The 13,630-nt window shown below is 29.1% G+C and overlaps 1 protein-coding gene across 13 annotated transcripts in view; it reads right to left on the bottom strand.

Moving 5' to 3' along the window:
- LOC118190859 (rho guanine nucleotide exchange factor 28-like) overlaps positions 1–13,630 on the bottom strand; it is a 565,987-nt gene that overhangs the window by 47,984 nt on the left and 504,373 nt on the right. For 12 of the 13 annotated variants that reach the window (XM_085819410.1, XM_085819412.1, XM_085819417.1 and 9 more), the window contains 5 exons: positions 9,477–9,600; positions 7,888–7,961; positions 7,684–7,753; positions 6,939–7,010; positions 2,744–2,805 (listed from right to left, as the gene is read on the bottom strand). In XM_085819410.1, the coding sequence (XP_085675536.1) occupies positions 2,744–2,805; positions 6,939–7,010; positions 7,684–7,753; positions 7,888–7,961; positions 9,477–9,600 (402 nt within the window). The remainder of the gene's footprint in view (positions 1–2,743; positions 2,806–6,938; positions 7,011–7,683; positions 7,754–7,887; positions 7,962–9,476; positions 9,601–13,630) is intronic. The other variant, XM_085819415.1, reaches the window with a different exon arrangement.

The following is a 13,630-nucleotide window of genomic DNA, read 5'->3' as shown; positions in this document are numbered from 1 at the left end:
TGGCATTCACCCATCATACTGAGATATTTTATGCATAACAGGCAAACACACACAATAAAAAAGATAATGATAACTTAACACTTTAAACACCTGACCACCAGCACAAGGTGTTAGGCAAGTCAGGCATGTCACTATGTCTAAAACAGCTGAGGTATAGCAAGCCAGCATTGATGCCATCAATGGTCCATTGAATTGGATCTTAAAATTCCACTAAAGTGGCTGGACAGCCCCGGTACACACAAGACTTTAAGTACCCCCACAACCAAAAATCTGCCAGGGGCAAGTCTAGTGATTTTTAAGGCCACTTACAACTTTGACTTAATCTTTAGTGAAAGTTTCCAACAGGCAAGTCTTAACTTCACATGCAACATGAGGTAACGCACCATCCTGCATGATGGTTACAACAGGTAATGAATGACTTTCTTGCACATATGGTGTAACATACCATTCTGCATTAACTTTATGGGTTTTGTATTACAGATACAGGTGAGAGCAGGTCTGGGCACTCAGGTGGCTTACAACGACTATTCGGGTATTGTCTGAAATCCGCAACTGTACAATGCAAAAACTCTCTGGTGGCCCAGAAGCATGGCGTTGGGAGCTTAATAAAATCTTTTGCTGATATTGTACATTGAAATTTGGGAATTTTGCACTGATATTTAAACATTTTACACTTATATTTTTACACAATACAATCATTTTATACTGATGCACATACTGCAGCTTTTACATAAATATTATGCACTGGTAACTAAACACTTAAACTGATGTCACTCTGATACACATACAGATTCTACTCTGGTGGGCATATACAGACACAGTTTTACAGATGCAGGACAACACTCTTCAAAAAAGAAAGAGCCCAGAATGAAAGACACTGTGAAGCCATACCAAACAGTTACATAAGGAGAATGAAGTGGTTTGGTCAGGTAGTCATGAGGGTTTAATCCCACCCAGATGCAACTGTTTTCCACATTGATGTCACCATGAAATAAAAAGAGGGCTTTATCCATCCACATGGTGATCAGCGACCATTAGGGGTTAGCCTAATTTGTGCTAGCATCCATGTAGCAAAGTTTTGTCTTTCATCTAAATTTGTCAGTAATAACTGGTAAATTGCCAGTATTTTGAACAAATACAGCTTCAAAATCCTGTGCAGAATATTTTGAATCAATGATTCTGGAATCTCCATTATTTTCTCAGATTCATGAGCACTGCTACTCCCCACTGATGACTTGGCTGTTAATTCTTCTATAACACTTTGTACAACATGGACTCAGTCTGTCCTCAAGGATGGTCTACCACTTCGTGGATGATCTCCAAAACTATCCGTTTCCTCAAAACATCATACTAAATTCAGTATCCCATTCCATTAAAAAAAGGCTTTTTGGGAGGTTCAGGCTTTTTTTCATGTGAAACGTTTTCAACACAATACCCGTGATTTTGCCAACGTTTTCAACACAATACCCGTGATTTTGCCTTTCTTGTAAAAAAGTTTAACCAGCAGAACTTGATCTGGTAAAGATAGAATGTTGCCAGCATTGAATTACAAATCCATTTCCAGAAAGGTGTTTTATTGTTAGTCTGATTTGCGAAAAGCATCTCAGTATAATGTGTGAGTGCCCTCTATTTGGTTACTTCTGAAATAGCTTTTTTAATACAAGAATAAAAATCCAAAGTCCCTCTGATCATATTCATGCAGAACAAAATGTTTTCCCGAGCATCACTTCTTTGATTATGAATTTTCGAAGTTTGCATGAATTTATGAAAAAAAAGACAAAAGACCCTCACTTAATTTGTTAATTGAGAGTAGATTAGTTAGTTCCTCTTGACAAGTCAATTAATATATGGTCAATAACAATGGTTACCTTTTTAGTACTTAAAATTTTATTTTTTAATTTTACTATTCAGGACTTTTTTGGTTTAAATTACTATTTCTATACAGCTTAGTAAAATATTTTTACACGAAAGAAATCTAAAAAACTTGATTTAAGAGATGATACATTAATAATGTATTTTATTTTAATTTGAAATTTCTCAGTTTTACATATATGTATAAAATTTATTATTACAAAAGTTTTTTTTTAAGTCATGCAGTATACTGTGAGATTTATCAACCAATCAAAAAATCAAAGTTAAATCATGAAAGCTGCCCTTTCAAAATAACCAAAGAGTTTTCAACAATTTTTTGCAATTTTATTTTCCTTATATTTTACAATTAAAAAAAATTGCATTGTTTTTGTATTTTTAAATGCTCATGTTTCTGTTTTAATTTCTGTATTTCCTTTCAAAGAGTAGCCAACCTTTCATGATTTAATTTTTATCTCTTGTTTGACATGTATATATATAAAGGGTGGCAAGCATCAGCTCAGTGAGCTTGAAAAAGGGAAAGGAATTATTTGGACCACTGTGAAAAATCCTTTCACATAATTTTGCTAGTGTTAAAGGTGACATGCTCAACTGCGAATGGCAGTAGTGTAAAGTGCAAAGTGGCAGGCATTAAACCAATTCAAACAAGTCAGGCTAGTCATATTTTGACAGACAGGAGCCACAGAACATTCAGTAGAGATACAATAATACACATGTGCACGAAGTAGTAACTAGTTTTTAATAACAATCACAAAAGAATACAATCTAATTTGAATAAATAAATAGGATTTTTAATTTAATTTTTTAAAAATTTCTCAATAATTATATGAAGCATATATAAAAATGGACACATGGCACATTTCACGTTACATACATTTGAATGAGATAAAGGGAAAGCAAATCTGCTGTTTGGTAGAGAACCTTTGCCTTGATGTGCTGTAAAGAAATAAAAATTCATAAGTATTGACATACTCAGTAATGAAACGTTTAAAAAAAATTGCATTAGCAAGGAAGCTACAGTTTTCATTCAAGTAAAATTCAGAAATAAAATACAAAATAACCTTTTAAAATGTATATGCCAGAAAAGGAATGAAATATGACAAAACATTAAATCTCAAATCTGTTACATCACTTCTAAATTATATGCACGATACTCAATTTTAAAATATTTCAAATTTTCAAATACAAAAGTACATCCAAACAGAGCCATAATTAGAAGCAATACATTTTTCTGCATTTCGAAATTAGCTATCAGTATTTATAAATTTTTTTAAATCTGCTATAACAATAAAACAGTATTTTATGAGGAGTTGAGATAGATATGAGTCTTATACTGATATAAACTATTAAACTTGAAATTTTTCTTTGTAATGTTTCAATTTTAATAATTTTTTTTAAATATTTCATGTTTTTTTTAACATCAATGTACTATCTTGTGCATTCAATTAAATCCATAAACATGACTTAAAGTGCCAGATATTTCATCTTTCTTCTATCAAATTTAAGAATCACATCAGCTTCTTTTTGTACAATTTCTAAAAATAAATCAGTAGCTTTTAATACATGAAACCACCAGAACTGAATAAAATCAAAATGCATTACTAATCAGTTTAAGATAAGGACAACATGCACATAATGGCACATTAATCCTGACACTTTATTAGCTACATTTAAATGACCTTATTTTTTTTTTACATTTCACAATTAGATAAATCATAATACATAAGTATATTATTCTAAAACCCAATCTGCTCAAAATCTAGTCTTAGTCTTAACTACACTTGTTGCTTATTAGCTACTACAGTACTTACTGAAAAATATCAGCACTCATTTTAAAATTTAGCAGAATTCTTTTATGGCTTTTCATTGGTGGAACCATTCTTAAACTTAACCAACAGACCTTCCTTTATCAAAAATTTACAGAAATAAAAAAGTTATGCTTCGAAGTAAACCAGTACTTAAATATCTACGAATAAATTACAATCCATTCCCCTAAAAGAATATCAATAATTCTTTTATGATGTAATTAATAAATTTAATTCAAAATCATACATGCATTTGTAAGAATGAAATTTGCTGCATGCTCAAAGAAATCTACAACACAAAATAAATTCTATAACCAAAAGTAATTTTCAATGAAAATACTTTTACATTGTTCTAAATGTAAATAATGAAAATAGAAAAATACCATTAACAAAAAAGGTACTAAAAATACTATATATTCATCTCACATTTTGTAGATTTATAAAGATCTTCAGCAAGATGTTTGGAAAAAATGAAACTATTGAATTTGTCTAAACTGTAATAATCTTATAGTATAGTAACACATATCTTATCACTTGCAGTCAGGTATATTATAACTTCAAAATGTTTTTTGTTAATTACCTTAATGGTGCAAAAGTTTATTGAAATTTGCAGATATATTGTGAATTATATGAAGTTATTTTATTATACTTAATAATAAAAATTATTTCAGTACATAAATATATTATTTAATTTCTCAGTTTATTACAGTATATGCCATATACTTTCAAAACCTGAAGGTAAAATAAAGATCTTCAGGTATACAATAATATGGGTGATATACATGGGTGATTTATATATGCAAGATCATGTGAAAAATCAGAAGACAGAGTAGATATTGTAAATATCAAAATGACATGCAAATGAGATCAATGAAAATGAATACATAATATAAAAGTTAGTATTATTGATTAGACACAGTTTAGTCATTAGTCATAGCACATTTTACTGATGATCCTTATTAATCATATTAGTCACAGCAAATTTATAAATGATCCTTACATTTTAATGACATGAGTTCAATATGTTCAGGGTGAATGTAATTTACTAAACACCATGATATCTCTCCATAGTAGTAATACAGCATTGTTAATGTGAAAAATTTATACTATAACAGAAAGATATCTGATAAAGATTCTGAAATTTAACTGATATACTAAGTTCATTTTTTAATAAATTTTTTAATAAATGAAATTTATCTGTTTTATATTTTGTAGCAAAAACACCTAATTACTATTTAAAAATAACTAATTTAATTTAAAATTTCACACATAATATTAATTATTGAAGTTTCAGCTATGTCTATGCATGCATTACGAAATGCACCTTTCTGCATTTTCTATTTATATCCAAAATATTAAATTGCTAATTACAGTAAAATTTTTATATTTGAATGGCAGAACAAACTATTATCTAACTATTTTTAATAATTTAATTTCAGTTTGTTTAGTTACAATTAGATTAAAATTTTTCTCTTTTTTAAAATTAAAATTGAAGGGAAAAAAGTATTTATTAAGCTGAAAGAACTTCCTTAAGCCACATGTACTTTGCTGATGTAAAAAAAAAAAAAAAAAAAAAAAAAAAAAAGTTAGTTAGAAATTAGTTTATTTAAAAATACTATTAATTTTTATTTATTTGTTTTATTATGGCAAAGTATATGAAAACTATCTGTTTATTGAGAGGGATGCTTTCATAAGAACTTTCTAAAGGAAATTGGCTCATACTCACTAAAACATTTTAAAATTAGCTTATTTGTTAAAAGGATTAATCTGATAAGAAATGATTTAATTTAGCTAAATAAATAAACAAATTTATCTGAAAAAATATCAAGAAGCTTAAACTTCTTTAACAATAGAAATTTTTAATAAAAGTTGCTGTTAAACTTTTGTCACAAAGTTACAGTTAACAATTTCTCATAGCTGATAATACAATTATCAACCATGAGAAAATTTTTATTTTTGAATAATTAAGGAATGAATTATAACTCTTTGACAAATGTGCATTATTTAAAATATAATAATTTATTATTAACTAATTTTATAAAGTTAATGATAACTCAGAATAAGATTACTGACATAATATAACAAATTTTGCAGGCCCCTCGTCTCAATACAGCCTTGAATATCATTATAAAAATGGTTGAATCAGATTCATTGATTTGGGGGGAGGGGTATTTTAAAGAATTATGAAATTATTTTTTTGCAATAAACCTACATTTATTTAGAGAATTATTATATGGATAAAACATTTAAACAATTTTAAATTACTTTGTTCTTGTACTTAAAAAAAAAAAAAAAAAAAAATCCTTAGTGTCTTTTTATGTTATGGATAAAGAATTTAAACAATTTAAAATTACTTGTTTGTTCTTGTACTTAAATTCAAGCAATTTTCTTAGTGTCTGTTAATGTTTTGCTACTGTATTTTTGTGTTTTGTTACTGTATTTCTTTTCTTTCTTTTTTTTTTAAAAAAGAAGTGTCTACCTAAGAAAATATACAACTTATTAAATTTTGCATAACATTTATGATTACACAAACACATAAAAAACTTTAACCACTAAAACTTTGTCTCTCATAAATTCTTCCTTTTTTTTAACTATATATATGATAAAAATAATGTGAAATTTTTAATAGTAATGCATGTTATTTAATGAAATGATGGATTATTTACCTTAAAGAATAATTTTAACAGTTTTATGGATAAAGAATTTAAACAATTTAAAATTACTTGTTTGTTCTTGTACTTAAATTCAAGCAACTTTCTTAGTGTCTGTTAATGTTTTGCTACTGTATTTTTAAGTTTTGTTACCGTATTTCTTTTCTTTCTTTTTTTTTTTAAAAAAAAATAAGTGTCTACCTAAGAAAATATACAATTTATTTAATTTTGCATAACATTTATGATTACACAAACACATAAAAAACTTTGACCACTAAAACTTTGTCTCTCATAAATTCTTCCTTTTTTTTTAACTATATATATGATAAAAATAATATGAAATCTTTAATAGTAATGCATGTTATTTAATGAAATGATGAATTATTTACCTTAAAGAATAATTTTAAAAGCTGAATTAAAAGAACTAATATGCAGATTTCCAACTTGATTTATTAGCACATGTGAACTGAAACAGAAATTCACTTCATGCAATTATCATGGTGCTTAGCATTTCAAAGATTGAATAAAACTTAATTTTTTCAACTCCTGAATACATCTGATCATATTGAACCCACCATAAATTTCTCACCAATACTAAAATGATGACACACACCTAGATGAACCATGCTTTGTGACAATGGCCTCACCAAATGAAGATAACGATTGGGGTAATGGGGCAAACGGCCTGAAAGCACATACACGCAACATAAAGCAAATAACAACACAAAACAAAAAAGCAAAAGCGTGCACTAATATTAAATGCAAATTAAATTGTATAAGGAAGTTAGTGGTTATAACATGAAGCACAAAGGGGAAAAAATAAAGATATACATAGCAAATGCATTAACATTCTATTATAAATTTTCACTATCAATACACTGAAAGTTACAGCACTAGCATACACAACATGTATTTAATATGCACAATGCAATGACTTGTGATGAAGAAGTAAAACAATCAATGAATGATTAATATGCTTTGAAATTTAAATTGAAAACATAAACTGTTAATGGATAGCAACTTACTGTATGACATCAACATTTTAACAATATGCATTTAAGTTATGTATAGAATCAACAGCATGAAATATGAAATTTTGGTAAAACATTAAAAAAAATTAAAGATTGAAGGATTATAAAACTATCAAAAGTCCTTCATTAATACTAATATAATTTTGAGTAATATCATCAAATTAATAATCCTATGCCAATTGATGATTCAAGCAAATGTTGGTCTGAATGAATTAGGATATCTCAAGCAAATGTTGGTCTGAACGAATTAGGATATCTCAAGCAAATGTTGGTCTGAATGAATTAGGATATCATTAATAAAATATTGATTTACACATGAATACATACTTGAATGGCCATTTACAGAATTTGAGTTTGTGTCTTTTCCTAACGAAACATAATTTGCTTTATTCTGCGCCTAAAAAAAATAATAATAATGTAAAGAAATTAATTACCTTTATATACATGATACATAAAATCTGAAGTGAATATGCATTCAGTATAAAAGAAAAGGATAACAAATTGTAGAACTATTGTTAATAGAAAACTTACCCTTTGCAGTTTGAATTTATTGCAATCAACTACTTGATCTTTGCATGCACTGTCATGGACTACAACTAAACAATCTATCAAGAATAAAGAATAAATCAATAACATGAAAATTTTTATAGCACCATGGGAAAACTATAATATCCACTTGGTATGTAATAGCATTTACTAATAAAAACCATGCTCAGTTTACCCTTTATAACTCCAAAACTTAGTATAACAGACGATGATTAATTCATTAACTAGAAATACATTACATGGAGATTTTTAGCACCACAAAACAGAAATGCAATGCATAAAGAGAATACCGAAATTATTTTTAAAATAGTATTAAAAGCCAAAGGCACATAACAGGTTTTTCAAAACACAAAACTCATTGAAGGAAAAAAGATTTTCAATCAGTACATAACTTATTATGCTAAATTTAAATCTTAAGTACTCTGTACTTGGCTGCCTTTGACTAATTTTTTTAACTAAATACGACATGACAGCTAAGGGTTTAAGGGTACAGAGGTCTTCATAAACATCTTTCTTAGAACCTGGCTTATATTTACATTACTCAGGAGAAAACCATGAAAGCACCTTATGCAGTCAGCCATCTGTCATGGGTTTAACTACTAGTGTGTAGTGATTTTATACACTCTGTCAATAGAAGGCTGATGACAAAGATGGCACATGGTATGGAAAAAATAATCTGCTGATAGCATACCATTTAGTTTATAATTAAAAACACATCATTCTGTTAAAAATATCTCTGTAACTGAAAGCATATCTTCATTATTTATTTCCTAAATATTGTAATACTGTACTCACAATCAAAAGTTAGAAGCAACACTATAATTTTTCCAATTACATTTGCACACTTCACGTCTCTATAGTACATCCAGAAGACCCTCAATATTTCAAAAATTTTTATTGTTATATTGAAAATAAGGGGAACAATAATTACATAAAGACAATTACTAATTCAGTAATTAACACTGCTCTTACAACCAAAGTCTTTAAATTAAAAATTTAATTCTGTCTGTTCATCTCATAAACTTTTTTTTCCCATCAGAGTATTTATAAATATTTTTTACATTTGATATATAGATTGTTTATTCATACACTACTTCAAAATTTATAACATGAATTATACTGAGTCCAGGACCCTTAATAATTGGAAAAGTACTTAAAGCAAAATGAAAAATGATACAGCTTGTACTTTAAATTAAAAAAATATAATTGAATTACCTTAGAAGGAAAAAAAAGTCAAAGGTCAAGGTAAAACCAAATTGATACATTATACATGAAAGAATTACTTGAATAGCAGATTTTTGTAAAACATTAAAATTCCTACTCCACTTAATATACAGATAATAACGAAAAACAATATTGCTGTCTTATAAATTGTGCCTTTATCTCAAAATATATATGTGTTTGTTTAATTGTAATATTCCCTTTATTGTAAGATTCTGAAGTCAAACTGCAGTAACTCAAATATAAATTTATGTTGATCTTCAAATACATTATGAGATTTACATATTACTGTGTGTGAGCCTTACATAAATTCATATATCTTTAAAAATGATGAAAAATATGCTCATACATACTTTCACATTTCAAAGCTTGTTTCTTATTGAATGGCTTTTGACAAACATCACAGGCAATGACAGATCCATTACAGATCACAAATTGATGAGCAACTTTTTTCCCTTCTTTTGATTTGTGTTTATCCTAATAATAATAATAATAATAATAAAAACATTTTAAATAATAAATTATCAAAAACTCAGCTTACAGATAAAATTAAACTCTATAATGCAGAAATATTTTTTACTGATGAAAATGTAAAATAGGAAAATTAATATCCACACAGCATATATACATTAATTTGAGCGAACGGATTATAAAACATGTTTATGCATCATTAAAACATATTATGTTACTACCACAGAATGTTAAATTAGTATTGGAACATTAATTAAAGCTCAGAGACCAAATTAAAAATTAAATTCAAGTTAGTTTGAAATTTTAAATCTAATAATCAAAACAACTAGTATACACATTCTTCAAGATACAAGTTCTGCATAAATATTTTCCCTATACTTATATCAAACAAAGTACATATATGACAGGTGTAATATCAAGACAGAAGAGAAACGCACCAAAGAAAAACATAAAATTAGGCAAAGTCCAGTTTGTTTGATGTAGATTTTAGTCAAGACTATTGATTTTGAGAGCAAACAAATATCAGTTCCTCTTCATACTGCAGATTTCTTTGCACCTGATGAAGAGGGGCTTGTACCTGTTTGCCTTCAAAGCTGATAAGAGTCTTGGACTAAAATCTATGCCAACCACAAGGTTGTAGGTTATTACTTTGCCTAATTTTAGTGTAATATTTTTTAACAATCAAGTTCAAAATATTATTTAATAATTAAAAATGAAACAAATTTAATGTTTTTGGTTTGGTTTATTAGATTACGGCAAAGCACTCAAGGGCTATCTGCCTTAAGGGAGGGATGCCTTTGTGGATGACTTTTTAAGGGAAACTGGCTTATATACACATTACACATGAAAACACCCATGCAGCCATCCGTCCGTGGGATTCGAACTTCAGACCAAACTACCAGTGTTCAGCGATGTTACCGCTCGGCTGCTGGTGGGCACAATTTTAATGAAATTATGTAAAACATTAGATGATGAAAATACCAATGTAACAAAATTTTCAATGCTTTTTTAAATATATATATATTACATATACATACACATACAGTACAAAGTTTGACATCCAGAGTAGTCGGAACTTCCAATTCCAGATTTTGGAGCCAGGAAATTACCAGTTTAAATCTAGTGAGATGACATCCAGAAATTATAAAATAAAAAATATTCTTTACTAATATTTCTTTAAGAAAGAGAAGATTACAGAAATCTTTAAGAAAGATTTTTTCTGAATTCCTGTGATGTTAAATTAAAGCCAAAATACTGATATATTCTGGATTTAAAACCATCCTAGAGATATTCACCATTCCACTAATTGAATGATTATTAAGTCTTTGCCATCATAATGTAAGATTTTAGTTATATATATATATATATTTAGCATTTCTTCATATTCTATTAATCAGAAAATTTCACTTTTCTTTGTGATATCTAAAAACCTTCAGATTTGTGGTTCTCATTATCATGACATTTGGTAGCTGGCTATAACTTATGTGAAACCTTTCAAAAATTATTTGTAGACACATCCTCTCACGACCTTGCAATGCCTCACATATTAAGACTTTATAATGAACTATTTCTATAATTCTTGGATGGTCCTACTGCTGAATTGCTTATTAAAAAGCTACTTTAAATCTGCATCTCGGTATATGCAAAATTTTGATATCCATTGGCTGATTCATGGATGAACATTTTCAGTTCAGAACTGTAATATTGATAATTTGATTTGAATTGGCAACAGTTTTATTCCCTAGTCAGCAGATTTTGAAAGTTAACACTAGAAGCGCCGTTGGGGTCATTTTGACCTTTTTTTCCAATTTTACGCGTTTTTTTTTTAACATACAGCTGAGCTTCGAAGCTGATATTTTTTTACTTTTTCTAAAATGTTTCCAAGTATACTATGCCAATTTTTCATATTTCTACGTTAATTATTTAAACAAATAATCGCAGATATACCTAAAACAGCCAACTGGGGTCATTTTGGCCCTCATAAGAAAAACGACACTAGGAGCACTAGGTCATTCAAAACTTTGTGCAGTTGATTTGTTGAACAAGAATTGAGGACCACCTGTGTTCAAAGAAACAATGTCACGCAATCAGTTCCGTAAAATAATGCAGTATCTCAGATTCGATGTCCGAAGCACCAGAGCTGATCCTCTCGCCACTAACAAATTTGCTCTCGCTTCTGTAACCAGGTACAAGCTAATGGAAAACTGTTATTTGTGCTATAATCCTGGACCAGAAATAACCGTTGATGAACAATTGTTGCCTTATCAATCAAAATGTAGATTTATTCAGTATATGACGAATAAACCTGACAAGTTTGGCATCAAATTCTGGCTAGCAACTGATGTAAAATCCAAATATGTTTTGAATGGTTATCCTTATCTGGGCAAGGATGAAGAACGACCAACTAATTTACAACTTGGGAAAAGTGTAGTTCTCAAATTACTGCAACCACATGTAAACTCCGGACCCAATGTCACAACTGACAATTTTTTTACTTCTGTGAAACTTGCAGATGAACTTTCTGCGAAATAAACCACAATTGTGGGGACGATGCTTCTGAATAAGCGATAATTACCCCCATTGCTCGTGACACTTCTTCGGCACGATATTCATCTTTTGCACTGAAAAATGGAGACAAAACACTCACAATATATAGGTGCAAGAACAGAAAGAATGTCGTGATTCTGAGCACGATGCACAGTAATGTGTTTGTTGACGACAGCATAAAGAAAAAACCGAACACAGTCACTTACTACAACAGTACAAAATGTGGCATTGATGTCGCAGATCAGATGCTGAGGAAATAGAGTAAAAGTAGTGGAAGTTGCAGGTGGCCTGTACATGTTTTTTACAACGTCCTTGACATTGCTGAACTCAATGCTTGGATTATATTCAAAGAATCCTTGGGCACCTCAATTTCCCGTCGAGAATTTATTCTTGCACTCATGGAAGAACTACGAGTTGGTGCACTACGCAACAGATGCCCCCCAATTGCTCAAATACAGACACTTAAAGGAAAGGAACGTGCATTTTAAAGTTCCAAGGGACAAAACAAGACTGTTGTCAGCTGTGAGGGATGCCAGAAACCAATTTGTGGTAAATGTGTTGCTGTTAGTATCAAGCGTTCATATTGTATCACCTGCGGTAATGTATAACAAACTTAGGAAAACATTGCGTGTTTATTCCCAATTTATGTTTTTTGTAATTTTTTGCATATGTTCTATTTTCCTCTTTTTGCATTTGTATCTTTTGTTTGTTTTTCAAAGATTTTGTTTTTGTTTTTGTAATCTTACATTGAGAGATATGTGCTAATTTGCGCTAATTGCACGAAAATAATTCTAAAGTATAAAAAAATAAATAAAAACCTCTAAAAACTCTTTTATGTGGTCATTCAGCATCATTTCAATCATTTACTGTGTTTCTACTTACATTTCTTATGAGGGTCAAATTGACCCCCAATGGTGGTTTTCGGTTAGTCTGAAATTCGGCTGTTCTAGTGTTAAATATAGGAATCTTAGTTCATGGGAAAAGAACTGCTTTTATGGCAAGCCTGATTTTTCTCATATGTTTTCTATTCTATCTCTTAAGTATTATATGTTTTGTTTGGGAAGATATCTAAAAAGAAAAAAATTGCTAGAGGTTCAGATAGTAGATGTCTGTATTTCAGACTCTCTCTCTCTATATATATATATTTATTAACCAGACAGATTATCTTTTTAGAAAAAGTAAAGTAGAAACTATTGTAACCCATTGAAGTTACTATTCAGTTAAAGTTACATTTAGAAAAAGTCAGTTTCATTCTCAAGCAGATGAGAAAAATACCTGCAAATCTTTTACATAATTTTTTACTTTAAAATGTTTCATATGCATACATATAATGAAATGAAACAATTAAATCAACATCTCCCAGGATGTTTTAGTAAGAAAAATGACGAATAAAGAATGTACTAAAATTACATGTAATACTACTGTGAAAACTGCTAAAAGCCTTTGGCTAAAAATAACTTAAGGTTACGGTCTAAAAGGAAATAAATGA

Source organism: Stegodyphus dumicola, chromosome 6, assembly GCF_044657685.1.
Source record: "Stegodyphus dumicola isolate Sdum_Otavi_A_Nest chromosome 6, ASM4465768v1".
NCBI lineage: Eukaryota > Metazoa > Arthropoda > Arachnida > Araneae > Eresidae > Stegodyphus > Stegodyphus dumicola.
This window is presented reverse-complemented; position numbering and strand designations above follow the sequence as displayed.